This window comes from Thamnophis elegans, chromosome 7 (assembly GCF_009769535.1).
Source record: "Thamnophis elegans isolate rThaEle1 chromosome 7, rThaEle1.pri, whole genome shotgun sequence".
Taxonomy (NCBI): Eukaryota; Metazoa; Chordata; class Lepidosauria; order Squamata; family Colubridae; genus Thamnophis; species Thamnophis elegans.
This window is the reverse complement of record NC_045547.1, coordinates 22783299-22800748: the sequence shown is the minus strand read 5'-3', so window position 1 is coordinate 22800748 and position 17450 is coordinate 22783299. Positions and strand designations below refer to the sequence as shown.

The 17450-nt window shown below is 38.0% G+C and overlaps 1 protein-coding gene across 1 annotated transcript in view; it reads left to right on the top strand.

Moving 5' to 3' along the window:
• Positions 1 to 17450, top strand: part of KIAA1549 (KIAA1549 ortholog) — a 122220-nt gene that overhangs the window by 42774 nt on the left and 61996 nt on the right. Inside the window, exon 2 of the mRNA XM_032222121.1 lies at positions 13351 to 15984. Within this exon, the coding sequence (XP_032078012.1) occupies positions 13351 to 15984 (2634 nt within the window). The remainder of the gene's footprint in view (positions 1 to 13350; positions 15985 to 17450) is intronic.

Here is a 17450-nt window from a genome sequence, read left to right as displayed (position 1 = left end):
AGCTCACTCTGTTATGCGATGCTTGGGATTCGAACCGCCGAACTGCTGATATTTCTGATCAAGAAGCTCAGCGTCTTAGCCACTGAGACACTACATCCCTTAGGGACCACATATATAGTACAAATAATTAGTGATGTTCAAAATGTTTTAGGGAACGACTGTTTCAATTTTAATGCAAATCTATCACTGATGATGTTACCTAGTTAGGGTAATGAAATGTCTGCAAGAAAACAAGCAAGCTCAGAAAGCACCAAGGACCCCTTAATGTAAATCTAGTACAAAATACTCCGAAGATGAAATAGCCCTGATTTGAACTCTTACACAATCATTTGCCACAGAATTGTTTGGAGCTTGGAATAATTCTTGAACAACTGAGACAGAATCAGGACCTTTCCAGTAATAATCTACTTCAAACTTGAAACATTTTGGAAATCTCTACTAATAACATTCTGATTTATTCATCTGTGAGCCCTTTACTCTTGGGGAGGATAGGCGCTATCCTTAACAAGTTATCTTTTCCTGCCGTGAGGATACACGCTCTCCAAAATTGTCAATTGATGTATCTGTGATCCTCTTTTTCCTCTTTGTCCAACCCGCAATGACACATTGTCATCACATGATGTATCACAAGATTTTCCCATTCGCTAAAATGGGTGGGCATGGCCAGTGTGTGATGCATCTGGACCACAGCCCACGAGTTTGACACCCCTGCTCTAAATAAAGATGTCCTTATAAACTCAAGAATGTTACATAAAATGGTAGTTAATTGAAAATGTTATTCAGACCAACCAAAATGCATACATGTGGAATTAAACGGCAGGTGGTTTTTTCAGAGACCTTTATATCATGTATTATCTTTACATTGTAATTATATTTTCATCAAGTCTACTTACAAATCTGATTGAATGGCAAAACTGCAAGTTTTGAAAAGTTCATGTGACAATATAGCTAAATTTTAATGACCACCATTGTTATTCCATTTGCATCTTAGTAAATTATGGATAACGTGGAAAGGTACTAGTGAACTGAACAGGTATGTTAGGCCTCTAATAGCAGCTTCAATTAGAAGTAGTTAATCCCTAAGAGCAAGTAGATAATTCCCAAGAGTTCTGATTAGTAAGATTTATTTATAAAGAGATTACAGTAACAACAACAATATTGGGCTCTCTGTTTTCAAATGTTCCAATTAGGATGGAAATGTTTTGTTTCTTTATTTCTTTTCCTTGTTCACTTTTCTCGTAAAAGGGAGAAGCTGTGTCTTTCTGCACAGCAGGGATGAATCGCTCCTGTTACTTGTTTTGAAAGTGGCTATTTGACTTTATTTTAGTCAGGGAACCATCACCTAAAAATATTCCTATCCATAGGTTTTCAGAGGCAGAATGGAAGAATGTGGTTGTTCAGAAGCAACATTATTTAATTGAAATAGCCATTGGATCAGTATCTTTACATATTTCATGTAAAAGAGATTGGTGTCTTTTTAAAAGTTCTGATATCTGTGCAAACAATAGCTGGTTGCCTCTATAAAGAGGTGATTTTTAAAAAAACCAACTCTTTAAATGCCACTAAAAATATATGATAGCATGAAGAGTTTAGACAAGTCAAGAATTTGAAGTTTGTGAATGCCAAAGTGAACATTATGCTTACATGTAGTTAGTTCTTGGCTTACAACCTATTGCTTAATAACCATTTGAAATTACAGTGGACTTCAAAAATCTACAAGTAATCCCCAATTTACAACCACAACTGAGTCCAGAATTGTTATGAAGCTTCTTGGATAGAAGCAAAACGTCTTCAAAGAAATACCAGAAAGTCCAGTTGCCTCTTGAAAAAGCACCTTTGGGACAACCATGATCTGGATGCCTGAGAATCTCCATAGATAAATACCTTATGTAATTAACTACTGCATTTTGCTCTCAGTACAGCAAAAAATATTGAGATCATGTGGATTAATTCCTGCTTAATCTGAGATCTGGAAGTTGTGATTCATGCATTGCTGACTCCATCTGGTTGTTTTTTTTAAAAAGTTCAGCATCTTCCAATTTGCCAAAAGTATTTATTGTTGATCTACAGTATCTATGACATTTAGCCAAAATCTGTTTCCTTGGAAATTTCTCCTTACCAGCTTTATTTCTATCTTCTGGAGCAATAAAATATCTGCTTGGCAGCCAGTCAGCAATCCGTTCATATCTCCCTTTATCTTCTCTTCACCAGATTACCCAGTTCTTATTAAACTTGATCATTTAAAAACAAGTTTTTAAAATACTGCAAATGCTGAAGATTCTATATATAAAATTCCACCATATTTGCTCAGCTTTGCATATAATCACATCTATAAAGCAAGGGACAATCATAGGAGATAGCTGAGAACTATCTTGCATTTCAAGATATCACACAAGGCATGGGGAAGTTAACATATTAAACAGCAGATGGAAATTTGATTTGCTAAAGGAAACATTTCACAAGTTTAAAAAATCTGTGATAATTCCACATTTGCTTAGATGTCATAAAAAGTAGAGAAGGAAAAAAATACACTTACCCTTCATGTTATATTAATGTCAATTTGGAATTTATTTCAGAGTTGCTGGCTTATTGGCAAATTTTAAATATATACAGTATATAATGTATATACTAGAAGAGGACAAAGAACTAACATAATGCTTCCAAAATAACCAGAGTTAAGCTCAGCTTGAAGGGTATCTTTGCTTTTTAAGTGAACCTTTGTGACACCTTTGATGTTTTAACAGGATTATTTTATCCTAAAGGTTTCTCAACTACAGTTTTTGTGTCTTGACTCCTTTGGTTTTCCCCCCTTTATTTTAGGAATCTTTTTATGTTTTACAATAACTTTTCAGGCAGAAGCTCAAGTGAGAATTGCTTGCAAATTATTTATTGACTTGAAGGGAGACAAGTGATTGTTCCTGTTTTTTGTATTACTTCCTAAACCAAATCCTTTAAAGCCTTATGGATTTGAAGTATATTTTGAAACTATCGCATAAGTTTTTTGTAATTGCCTTGAACATTTTTAAAAAGTTGTTAAATGAAGTCAAATTTTCTTGCAGCAGTAGTTTACATTTCATTTACAATGTTTTTTTCCCCACTGCTTTATATATTGGTGCAAATTATAATAGACAGCGTTATTGAGTTTTTGAAAAAATGGATTGGTTTTTCCCTTGGCATTTTGAAATAATGTTGCTAAGAATTAGCTAAATTTGGGAAGAAGATTTGCCTATCATTTCATTAGCCAGATAAAGGAAGTTCTCCTCACAGGACACAGCCTATAATAAAATTAAGATGCAAAGAATTGGAAGAGAAAACATTTCAGGTTAGTAGAATATATGCAAAAATTACATTTATGCCAGCACACCAAATGATCAGTTTTGAGTTTCTGTATCATTTTTAAAAACAAAATTTCTATGCTATGAAGGAATGTGAAGACATTCCTTGGTCACCATATTGGGGGAAAAAAGAAAGAAATTCTCAGAAATTTTCTTTTTCTTTGAATTAATTTTTAAAGCAAAATCCCTTTCATCATTTTGGTAGAGAACTGATAGAAAATCCTCTGGGTATTTTCTGCATAGAACTAATTTAAGATACATTTTTGTAATAAATTATAAGGAAACAATATAAAGAAAATAGCTATTTAAATCCAGAAAAACAAAGCAGTTCAGGTAGTCCTTACTTACAACCATAATTGAGCCTGGCATTTCTGTTTCTAGGTGAGACATTTGTTAAGTGAATTTGGCCCTATTTTATGACCTTTCTTGCCACAGTTGTTAAGTGAGTCCCTGCAGTTGTTAAATTAGTAACATGTCAACCCACGAAGCTTTCCTGACCTGCTCCCGAGTTGCCATAGGCGGGGGGATGGGAACTGCATCTCTCACAGCTGCACCAAGGAATTCACACCTCAGTCAAAACAAAACACATCCTAGCCAGCCAAAGTCAAGGCTATCTCCATGGAGACTCACAACAGCCAGGGGAAGTGACTTCTACGACCCGTGAAATTGCTTCATTGGGGAATGTGACGGGTGACACACCTTGGTGGGAAGGGACAACAGGGTCAGAGGCAAGGCACAAATTGGGTGAAGCCAGAGTTGTGTGCCGACATGGTGCCTCCTAATAAACAACTGGATTTTTCTTGCAAAGTAGCTTGAAGCTCCTGATTTTATTAGGGCATTGGTTGGAATCCTGAATGGTTGTTAAGTGAACTCAGCCTCCCCATTGATTTTGCTCATCAGAAAATCACAAAAGAGGATCATGTGACCCTGGAACTGTCATAAATATGAGTCAGTTGCCAATCAGTTGATCATGTGACCATGGGGATGCTGCAACGATCATAAGTGTGAAAAATGGTCATAAGTCCTTTTTTCAGTGCCATTCTAACTTTGAACCATCACTAACTGAAGTGTTGTAAGTCAAAGACTGCCTGTAATTTATGAGATTCATGAAATCAAATGCTCTTTACAACATGATTGGAAAGGAAGGGCAAATCTTTGTCAGGAATAAATTCTGTAATTGTTCCTATCAGTAAACAGACCCTCTCTTTCGTGTTTGCTATTGGATCTTTGGTAAGAGTAGTGACCAGAATTTCAAGACCTCTCTTCACACTTGTGTAGTTCATGTGAAAGTAGTCATGTTTGGCAACTGTACATATATTTATTTGATTTATGTAGCCAGAAATAGGCTACATTAACCATCTCAACATGTGAGCCATGGCAGCGCAATGGTTAGAATGCAGTATTGCAGACTAACTCTGATCACAGTTTGGAGTTCAATCCACTGGCTCAAGGTTGATTCAGCTTTCCATCCTTCTAAGGTAGGTAAAATGAGGATCTAGATTTTGGGGGGCAATATGCTGATTTAGGGCTGTTAAGCACTATGAAGCAGTATACAAGTCTAAATGTTATTGCTATTTTTCCTTTACTTACTATTCCCATAATTAAAATGGAAGTGATTTGAAATAACTGCTAAGGCACACAAGTCTGGTATTACAGTAGCATCTCAATCCAGAGGTGCATTAAGATAACCAGGAATGTTAGCTGAGTGATCTGTGCTATGGTTCTCCTGAAGGATTTTAAATTGGGTCAGTTCTGTTAGGAATTAAAACTGAAAGCCTGTGATTTTTATATATGACTCAACCACCCCCTAAAGGCTGCTGTTGACCTCACTCATCATCCCTGGTTCTCTGCTGAATCCTTTAGAACAGAGTGAAAGATGGTTTCAAGCTCTTCTTTAAAAAAAAAAGATTTTTGTGATCTTCTCTAGAACTTCTGATTGCACGTTGCTTCTGGCATTACTGCCAGTTTGATGCATGCAAAAATTTTGCGTAAACAGGTCTGCACATGTGCAAAACATTAAAAAATAAAAAATTAAATTTGTGCAATAAAAATTGTTCTGTGCATGCGTAGAACCAAAAATCAAGATGGTGCCGCTGTAGGAGAACCGATTTAGGGGCGTAGTAGGCCTGGGTCGCTGCCAGTTCCAGCAACCCAGGCCGCCAAACCACTACTGGTTTGGTTGAACCGGTCTGAACCGGTAGGAACCCAACACACACACACACACACACACACACACACACACACACACACACACACACACACTGTGGTTTATTTCATAACATTTTCTCTAATGTATAAAGAGGGATTCTTAAAGTGGGCAGAATGATTCACATTCTTCTTCATCCTCTTACTGAATTTTGCTTTGCGTTATAGTACTAGCAGTTAGACTTGCAATAAAAATAGACTGTATAACCTATAATCAGATAAGTAATTCTATCAAATCTTTCTGTACCAATGCCAATCTTATTTTGTCAATTAATGGATGAGCATCATTTCTAAGATGCTTTCTGCATGTGAATGAAAACCTTTTAGTGCAGAACATTCATTATCTGTAGCCATGTGACTTGAAAGTGTATAAACTCTAAAATTAATAGACTGTGATATATTGTAGTAGGATTGCCAAGTTACCCAGCATTCTATCATTAATCATCTTTTTTTTTAAATAGAGGTGTTTATCGGACCACCATGGGAGAATCAGGGAAGCACTAATATTAAATTGATAAGCCTTTTAAAATGTCTTTTCCAATAGTTTTATTAAAGATTCTATTATACGAAATATTTCCAAACTTTTAATGTCTTATAAGGCAGCACACTGGAGTGTTTTACTTTGAAGCATAGCTGAACTGTCTTCTACAATGTTTAAAAACGAGCTGAGCTGCCAAAGCTCCTTTTTAAATATTTCACATCATTGAGAATTTTGTTAGGCATCCTTCTTGCTTTTAAGATTAGAAGTTGAGATTGCCTCTTCTGTAATATGGAGGAAATGGACTATAATACTTATGCATGGCTGAGTCTATTCTCCAGTCACTCCAGATTCTCCAGTCACTCTTTACCATTGCAGGCCTTGGAATGCAGAAAAAAATGGGATTATCACTGCTCTCTCCAGTTGGCCACTAGCTGTGCGACACACACACACGAACAGTTTCACTCATACAAGAGAAGACTTTGGGGCACAGGCTCAGCTCCTTCAGGCTTTTTGCAAAGGTTTAAGTTTAAGTTTTAATAGATTTGTATGCCGCCCAATCCCGAAGGACTCCGGGCGGCTTACATAAAAACAGTTTAAAAACAAATACTAAAAAAGTTAAAATACAAAACAGCGGATTAAGAAGGGACGCGACATACACTCGATGTTAATGGGACTGAAGCTCAATCAGAGATCAGCAGCCCCAGGCCTGCCGGAACAGCCAGGTCTTAACAAACTTTCGGAACGGAAGGCCTGGGGCATTGGGAGATTGCTCCCCTGAAGCCTTTTGGCCGTTTGCAAAAGCTTTTGGGGCATAATCTTATGCTCCTTTAGACTCACCAAGACTGCCTGCCACTCCAAAAGCAGGTGGGGTGTCCTGCGCAGGCAGCCTCGGTGAGTCAGTGAAGCTGACCAGCCTCTGCTCAGCCTCTGCTCACTTTTGGAAATTGGGAGCGGGTGGCTTGGCAGCCCAATTGGGGGGGGGGAGAGAGAGGAGCCAACCCGCGCGAGCAATGAACCAGCGCACATGCATAGCTCCACTCAATGGAGAAACCCTTGGGGCACCACTCACACAAGGCTGTGAGCCCTGGTGTGTGTTGCTCATGTGAGTGGGGCTGTGTGCATGTGTGCACACCAGCACACTACTCATATGGTCCAATTGCAAATAGACCACAGCCCAGTAGTGGAATTCTACCAGTTTGGCCCAGATCAGGCAAACTGGTAGCTCTGAAGATTAAACCGGTTCGCTCTGAACTTCAGGTGGGCCCACCTGCCCGCCCCTGGACTATACTCATCTATATTTCCTTGCTTTTTAGCCCAGCTGATAGGCGCAGCAGAGCTGATTGCTGCGCCTCAGCTGTTTTGTCATGCATCAGCTGCAGTAGAAGGTAAGTTTTCTAGCTTTGTTTTAACCCACTGCATGCGTGCAAAACACGCTCAGCCAATTGGTTGTTAGACCAGTTGAATCATATCACTGACTGCAGCCCACAGGTTGGGGATCCCTGATTTAGCAGATTCCCTGCAATATGCAGGTCAGGAAGCAATAAAAGTCATATCAGTCCTGCCCCATTAAAATCATCATCATCATCCATTGCTACCTACTATATTTCCAGAATATATGCTACATATTTCACTGTTTGCAACCACCCCTCTCCCCCCAAATGTAAGCAGTTTTTATAGAAGGTTACTTTTCAAAGCCAACTGTGATGATGAAAAGAGAACATGCTTGTAATTTTGCAGTGAGTGGTTTTCCCAGTAGTTGTGAAATTGTTGCATATTCCTCTGTGGTGACTTGAATGAAAGGAGATTTATATTATAAGCAATGCCTACAGATAGGCACCATAAATAAACCATTAAAAAGTTGCCTTGTGAGCAGGGGAAGAGAGGGAAAAATTTCTGAAGCAACAGGAGCTCCTGCTACCCACTAGGAATCAGTCTCCTAAAGATAACTGTCATTCAATTAAAAAATGGTCATAGCCAGGATAAAAATTAAATTTATATACTATTTTATTTACATTAAACATTAATAGTTGATTTAATTCTAGTTAATCCTAGAATTAAATAGTTTCATTCTGAGTTAATTCTAGTTATCATGGTTGTTCCCTGTGTATTTCATAATGAACTTCTATCTCATTAAAAAGTATAATTTGGTGAATACTTTTAGAGTGGCGTCTGAGAATCTGTCACTCCCATTCTCAAGGTCTCATGTGTGATTTAGGACACATAGATGGTAAATCTCTGTATTAGAACAGGGGTGTCAAACTCAATTTCATTGAGGACTGCATCAGGGTTGTGTTTGACCTCCGGGAGCCAGGGTGGGTGTGGCCAGCTTGACATCACTCTTGTTGGTGGCGCCTGTGGTGGCCCGAGCGCTCTGCCAGAGAAAATGGGCTCCCGAGCTCTGTTTTCAGCTGCCACGGACTCCTGCAACTCTCTGCCAGTGAAAAACGGAACTTGGGAGAGCCACACATGTTCTGCCACGTTTTTGCTGGAAGAAGCACCACAGGCCGGTCCTTTGCTGTTTCCAGGGTTCAGAGTCCAGGTTCCAGATCTAAGTACCCCACCGGCCAGATCTGCCACCTGGACCTTGAGTTTGACACCCCTGTATTAGAAGGATCAGGCAGCAGGTGAGGGAAAGAATTTGCTTGGTAACCCAGCAAGCTGCTGCTTGTCAAAATAAAAAAAATATCAGAGTAATCGATATAGTCTGAACTGTTGAGAGGACTGCTGTCCTTTTGGAATTGAACCTTTTCGTGCAATACATGAATTGGGTTAGCTTTTGATAGGAACAAGACATGAATAAACACAGTTCCCTCAAAGTGTAGGAGGACATGTCTCTATATTTGTTGATGAAGAATACTTTTCCAATATAACGAAAGATCTATTACATGCCAGGTAAATAATTGAAGTGGTGCTGCTGGAAATCCTAAACCCAAGGTCATATTGGAGATGATACAAGGAATGCAGGATAAAGGACAGGCTGTAACCAGTAAAAGGGACCGGCTGTGAAAGCATCAAACAGTAGACATAGTCAAAAACGTTCACATGATACCTTGCCTGTTCCCGTTCTCATCACTGGATGAAATAAGAGGCTATTATATTTCGCATGCCTACTAGCCATCTGTCGTAACAAGACTGTATTGAACAGAGAGCAGCTTTTTAAAGGCATCTCTTATCCAAGGTCCAGTTAGCATTCTTTGCACAAAATTGAGGTGGACTAATCTATTCCTGACTATTTCCTCTATTGTTTCCTCACAAATGCACATTTAATTAGGGCAAGAGTCTCTGTTTTCCTCAAACTTTAATCTATGATTGGCAAGCAGCCATTTTACAGTCTCCACTGTTGTAAACACAAATATATATCCGTGGGAAAAAATAATGAATTATTGTTGAACCCAGCAAGCAAATATACACTAAGATTTTTTTTCTCTCTCATTTGTCACATTAAAATAAATACAAATCCTATTACCTTTGGGCTGATTATTCCATAAAACAAAGAGAAATACTTGTTTTTGAAATCTAGTTCATTCTTAGAATGTGTACACAATAAGCTCTTATTATGAACTAAAAGTTTAAGCTGTTTATTCAAAGGATGCAACTGGTCCAAAGTATGGAAACACGAGATGAAGAATCAGTGTAGGTTATCTTGTTTCAAGTGGAAAATGCTGACAGCTGTGATCAAACTCGCTTTAATATATTATGGCAGGTTGAGAAGCTCGTGCTATTCTCTGGCAATTTTCTTTTCTATGAAATAATATGAAAAATAACGCTGTGTTTCCTTCTTTTGAGCATATTATTAAACAAGAATGAAAAGCTGAAGGAGTGACTAAAAATAAGACAAGAAGATACAGTTTATGTTGGATCCAGGATAGAAGTTAAATCACTTATGCTGTCATGGGGTGGGAATTTTATAGTTTATGGTGCTTTTTATGTTGTGGATTTTACTGTTGTAAGCTGCCTAAAGTCACCTGTGCTTGAGTTGGTATATATTTTTGTTTAATATATAATAAATAAATAAATACTTCATTCATGATCTACAGTTAACTGGCCTCTGTGTACCAGTTATTGATTTTTAAAAATCACAGATTCTACTTTTTTTTGTTTAATGAGCAATTTGGTGCAAAAATTGGTAAAGATGGCAAAAAAAGGTACATGCACTAAATACAATTGGTGTGAATTAAAATGTTTGGGGATAGTTTGCTACAAGAAAGTGCTAAAAATAGGGAAAAACAGAAGGTAATCAATTGCTTGTGCACTTTTCTGAAATATATCTCTAATAATCTTTCTCAAGCGTCTGCGTGACAGTGTATATCTATATAGTTATAATCTAGCTATATGTCTATTTAGGTTTCTGTGCAGTTTGGCTATTAATTTCGAAAATGCACCAACAGGATTTGCTGAAACTCATGAATGTGACAGTGTAAATGGTGGCAATATTCTTACAAAAATCTCTCGTGTTGAGCCAGGAGCACCTGCAGAGGAATAACTATTTGGATAAAATAAGACCGTATTTCCAAGTCTACTAGGTTGCACCATTCCACTACTTTCCTTAACTGTTCTGTAATTTCAGATTGTAGGTAGTTTGCAAAGTTGAAAAGAAGGCAGCAGCAATCCAATTCTATGTTACTTCCAGAAGAGAACATGGAAATGTTCCATGCAGTCACCAGAAACTGAACTGAATTTATTTATTAGCCTGTAACATTCTTTTCCCATAACTCATAGTTCTCTTTTGTGTTTTGCCATTCCAGACTTTAGACATAGTCTAAATTTACTGAAAACCCAAATCTTTTGATGCCCATTGTAGGATTTTAGGCAGAGAGGTGAAAACCTATCATAAAGAGCCAGTGTGTTATAGTTGTGTTAGCTCTTTAGGTAGTCCAGGCAAGAAGCATTTCTAGGAATATCGGCACTATTTTTATTGTAAAACTGTGGGTTTTCATCCTGTCTTTTAAGATTATTCCTATAGCATAGCAATAGCACTTAGACTTATGTACCGCTTCACAGTGCTTTACAGCCCTCCCTAAAGAGTTTACAGAGTCAGCCTATTGCCTCCAACAATCTGCGTCCTCATTTTATTGACCTCGGAAAGATGGAAGGCTGAGTCAGCCTTGAGGTGGTGAGAATTGAAGTGCCGACCTACTGGCAGCCAGCAGTCAGTAGAAGTAGCCTGCAATACTGCATTCTAACCACTGCGCCACCATGGCTCCATCATAAGACTGGCACCTGCGTGCCCAGATCCTTATTTACCTTCAGTCACAGAAGTCTAGATGACTTTGTATTAGGAATGCTCTCTCAGCTCCATCTACTTTACAGGTTTGTTCTGAAGGAAAAGAAGGCAGAGGCAATGCAATGCATGCCACCTTGAACTCCTGTATGAAAAATAGAATATAATTTTAACAAATAATTTGCTTTAGGAAATGAACACTGCTTTTCCAGCCTAATCATTTTAATTATAAAATGAGCAGTTTCTGAATTTGCTAATAACTAAACCAATCACAGTTGGACTTTAAAAAAATCAGACAAAATATATATTGATTTTATTAAGAATGGACCTAATATTTAACTCTTCTCATGGACACGACAGTATGTTCTTTCCATTCCCACCAGAGGTCTTAACTGAAGAGAGGTTCAGTGTAAGTTGGCATATATGTTATAGTTTACCCATTCTGATTTTGTCCTTAAGTAACAAATGGCTATTCCCAGGGAAACTTTGCCCTAGAGATTTATTTGCTGAGGAGTCCAATACGTTTCTGGTTTGCTGGGCTGTTTCTTCACTCCAAATAAAATGTGGCCTTTGAACAAATCCAACACTTCCACCTAGACTTTTTTTCCCCAGGACAAAAATCAATACTAGTAGAACTGCTTTTCAGGGAGGTATTATTGACTTGTTATCTTCCACTGTCGGTGCGTGTAGTGGGAGAAAGAATAATGGCAGGAGGCGGGGGGAGAGAGACTACCGTATTTTTTGGAGAATAAGACACACTCCCCCCCCGCCCCCCCAAAAAACCCAGGATGAAAATCCGGGTGTGTCTTATACACTGAATACAGCATTTTTGGCCTCCTGAAACCCTGCCACCTTCACAAAAATGGATGCGCAAAGGGTTTGGGAGGCTTGTAGAATGCTCCTGGGGGGTGGGGAGGACAAAAACAAGGGAAAAATGGGCTGTTTTTTGCTTGTTTTTGCCCCCTCAGCGCCAGGAGCATTCTATAAGCCTCCCAAAGGCTATGCATGTCCTGTTTTTTGCAAAAAAAAAAATGAAGTATGCAGAGGGTTTGGGAGGCCTGCAGAGTGCAAAAACTTTTTAAAAATTACCTCTTCAAAATCTTGGTGCGTCTTATACTCTGAAAAATATTGTAATTCTACCATAGAAGATAAAGCTGACCAACTGAACTGTTAGTTTCAGCCCTTAGCCCAACTAAGCAGGTTTAGAGAAAGACTAAATTGGAAGCTATCAGACAAGCAGAAAATGACTAACAATCCTCCAGTTTCTCAGGATCTGGGAAATATTTTATACAGAGTGCCATCTATCTAGTCCTGAAATCTCACTAGCTGAAGGAAGAAAGCCCACAGCATTGGCAATATCTACATTTCTTCACTCATTAATGCCAATAAAATAACTTGAAGCTAGAAAGGAAAAAGAATGTGTTGAATGTAGACTATGCAAATGAGACTGTCATTTATGAGTTTGGAATTTTTCATAAAATAGTTTAATAGTATTATGTAGGATATAAAAACATATTTAAATGTACTTGAAAAATTCAGACAGAAACAGTGTGTTGATTTGGCTTTCATCTTCTGGTATCCGCTCCCTTTCTAAGAATTTTTTTCCCCCTTGGAAAGCAGAAACTGAGTGGAAATGGAGTATAAGCATACTACGTGAAGTAGTAAAGCTCATATTTTATAATTACATCTTCAGCTTACGTGAGAGAGCAATGCTGATAAGAAGCCTTGATAAATGCTTATTGTCATCTGATTACGGGCCTTTCGATGTAATACATCATATGGGACTCTGAAGATTCAAGAGCTCCCTTAATCTTTGGCAAAAAGTTTTCATGAACGTGATAGCCTTGGAAGCAGCATGTTTTGAGGATTATGGCATGCATATACACATATACATATACATACATACACACACACACACAGTATATATATATGTGTGTGTATACATATATACACACACACAGAGTATATATGTGTGTGTATGTAATTTATAGACAACCTAACAGCTCTTAGGTTAGTGAATCACTGTAGCATTTTGACACCTTAGAGTGACGATATCATCTTCATTTAACCTATGATTAATACTTTTGCTTTCTTTTTTTTCTTTTTAGATGACATCTATTTGGGGCAGCAGAACTTTTCTTCTCTTTTGCTGAGTCAAAGCACTGTGGGTAACAAGACACACACAGCCTTAACCGAAAGCACAAGAGATTCCAGGGCAAACACCGTGTTCCCTGAGTTGTCATCACCAGTAACCACTCCTTTTGAAATGACCTCATTGGACCAAGAAGCAGGGAGCAGAGCCTCAGTTCAACAAAAGGGACCAGCACTGGATTTTTCAGTAACAAGCAATGAAGCCATCTTAAGTGACGATAGTTTTATTAGTTCAATTTCAAATGCACAACAGACGCCTTCCCTGAAGTCTTTTGTAGAAGGCGATCTTTTGGGTTCCTACCCAGTAAAGCCAACTAAAGAAACTCTACAGACTTTGTTGTTAGCACCTTCACTAGCTGTCTCCTCTTTGCCACTTGATGATGTGGGAACATTGCAGACAACATTGCAAAGGGCTGCCTTTGTCCCCCATATTTCTCTCCCGCACTTGAAGTCTTTTGATGGGACGAGTATTAATCTAACTCCATACAGAGACTTGCTTATGCCTCAGACTGACTTACATTCTGTTGCATTAGAAATGGCAGATGCAAGTATTGGAAAAGAAGGGGAGAGTTTGCCATCTTATCTTTTCTCTTCAACTTCTCTGCTTTTTGATACTACTGTAGAACAGTCGCCTACATATCACAATACAGAAAGAACTTACACATATCCTGAAGTTCACTCTGGTATTAATAGCAGTTTAACTGGAACACTGGGTCCAAAATACTCATCTGTCCTAAGTATTCCTATTTCATTAATGGGGGCAACTATGTTTTCAACCAACTTTCCTCATACCATTTCCTACACAGAGGCACCTGGTTTCAATACTCCTTTTAATGAAATGTTTTTTACACATGAACTGTCCCAGAAATTCTCCAGAAATTCTGCATCAATTTTTCCTAGCTACTCAGAAAAACTCAGTGATTCCAAAAGTCCAGTGCCTTTCACTGAACCATATACATCATGTCTGTACTGTGACTTAATTTCAGTTTCTCCAGAACCATTCTTTTCAATGCGACCCACAGAAAACGAGGTGGGTTCAGGCGAGTACGGTGAGACACTCACATTCATGGTCTCTGAAGTAAAGAGTATTGCATCACGTACATCAGAAATGAGTGATCTCTACGATGTGCCTGAACCTCCTCCTGAAATCTTTGATACCAGTTTTCCATCAAGACCTGTTGTTTCACTTTCTTCAAGATTTGCTGCACTCTCTGAGTCAAATTCTATGGAAATTAGCCTTAAAAGTATATTTACATCCATGTCCCCTTCCTATTTCTATAGCCAGTCTTCTGAAATTATATCATTGGAAAGCAGTCTGGTTAACTTCTCCTATTCTGTGTCCAAGTTAGTTACAATAGAATCTAGTACAGGTGTTACAGAAACACCATTTTCTAAAGTGGCTACAATTTCTCCAGAATTTGTCTCCATAGAGAATATGAGTATGCCTTCCATGACGATGAGACATTCAATTCTGCTAGAAACGTCTGAATTTATGCTGTCAGAAACCACACATTTATTTGGCACTGCAGTAGAGCATTTTGCCATAGAAGACTCGGTTATCAGCAGATCAGACATAGTATCCAGCCTTTCATTCAAACCCTTTTCCCCTGAGCCAACTGATCTGTCCCATTTATCATCGGCTACAGATACATCTTTTCTAACAATGCCAAGTGATTTATCAACACCTTTACCTCATATTTTGCCCACACTCCTTCCATCATCTGTGCTTTTTAACAATTCAGCTGGATGGAGTTCAGTTGAGCAACCAGCTTTTAACATCACTAGTATGGTGACTTCTCAAGTTTCTTCCTGGCAAAGTTCATTTTTTAATTCAAGCTCATCTTCTTTTCCAGTTACGCACAGTTCTGCAGTGATGCCATCATCACAATTCTATATGAACTCCTCAGTCTTACTAGAACCAACATCATCCTTGATGGTAGAATCTGAATTTTATTTTACCTCAGCTTTCACAGAAGCTACCTCTCACTTTGAGTCTTATTTCACTATTGATACCATGTTAACACAGCAGCTACCTGTGTCAGCTTCACAGCCTGTTTTCACCAGCAACATCTCTGGGGATAATACATATGTGAGCTTGTGGTTCACATCATTGCAGTCAACCCCTGTCTTAACTTCACATTTTTGGTTAACTACAGCTATCGTTGAAGATAGTGGTGCTACTGCTAATTTCAGTCCATTTTCTTCCTTCCATGAGGTACCTTCTACCACAGATTTTTTTAAAACCACTCCTTATACACCATTGTCAACAAATATGAACAGCAATGTAATTTCACCTACTGGACCAATGGTTGTTGAGACATCTTCATCTGTGAATACTGCAGTTGAATCTGATGTTCTAACAAAAACTAGCATGACTGAGCATATTACTATGACAGCTTTTACTGCCACTACTTCCAGTAGCAAAATAGGACTTTCTTCAGTTACCAGCAGCAAATCAAGTTCATCTATATCCTCTTCAACCTCTATCTGGACCCCTACACAGGTTACAGTGACAACCATTCCAACTACCACAACTAAACAGCCTTATGTTTGTGACATTACAGTCCCTGATAAATATTTGGTAACAACTGGTAAGATTTTTTCTTATATATGTATATGTTTCTTTATATATATATATTTAAATATATGTGTGTGTGTGTGTGTGATGTAAATATATACATATACACACAATATATATATATATATATATATATATATATATATATATATATATATATATATATATATATATATATATATATATATATACATACACATACACACACACACACACACACTGCATACTATGGTACCATAGTAGAGGAAAATGAATTGATATGATGGATTGCAAATGTATTTATTTTATTTGTTTAGTTTGTCACAAGATAACAGGAATAAGAATAAGCATGAATAAGATCACTGGAAATGGGTACAAATAAATGGGGACAGTAGGACAGGGATGTTAGGCATGCTGATGCACTAATGCACACCCCTACTGACCTCTTAGGAATGGGGTGAGGTCAACAGTAGACAGTTTAAGGTTAAAGTTATGGGGGTTTGAGGATGTAACAACAGAGTCAGGTAGTGTATTCCAGGCATTGATCACTCTATTGCTGATTGTTTCTTGAACAATGCCCTAACTTTGCTGCTGTAATAATGTATTATTTTTTCATATAATCTATGCTAGTACCTCTATTACTTAAAATGAGATTGATTGGGGAATAGAACATTCTGGAGAACTCTTAAAATATTCATTGAGATCATGCTAAACCTTTTTTGGACCAGCCCAAAGTGCTTCATCAGTTTCTGGGAGTACATTGGAAGTGACTTGAGTTGTCCTAGATGTGGAGTTCTGGATGAAACAAAGTTGTTCTGGGCTTGTGTAACCTTCTACCCACTTCAAACCAGTTCCAGATTGGGTGACTCATTTCCAGTTTGTTTCACTTCCAAATGATAAACTTTCTTCCATTTAATTTTTAAAAAGTCAACTTTCCCTAAGCTACCATCCTCCGGCATGTTGGAACTGCAATTTCCAGAACTCTATGCTAACATTTTAGACACTGCAGTTCCAATACAATGGGATGGTTCTAAATTAATAAGGTTGCTGAAATGCATATTATCATCTTTTGTCTCCTTTAAAAGTGTTGAAAGTATATAGAATTCGATCAAAAAAGGGGCAGGCTTAGCTCTCAGGATACATTATGAAATGATTCATAGAAGTAAGGTAATTGTTAATCCTAAATTTGCAGTCTTGTTTAACTGGATGCTACAGGAATATTCTCTTGCCCTATTTGTTTGTATGAGTGTTGAAGAGTCAGCCAAAGTTTTCATGTTTAAATATATGTTAGAAATCCAGTGCTGGGTGGGGGAGACCAATTCTAAGTTCAGTATGTGTCAGCAACAGGAAGATCTTTGTTTAGCAGCTAATTGCTTTCCCAGTTTTTCATTTCAGCAGCATTTTTTAATACTAAGTTATATGGCTGCCTGAACAAACTTTTTGTAGGTAGTGCTTCCTTAGAATACATAGGGAGGGTCTAGGGCAACTAGATCTGGCTGA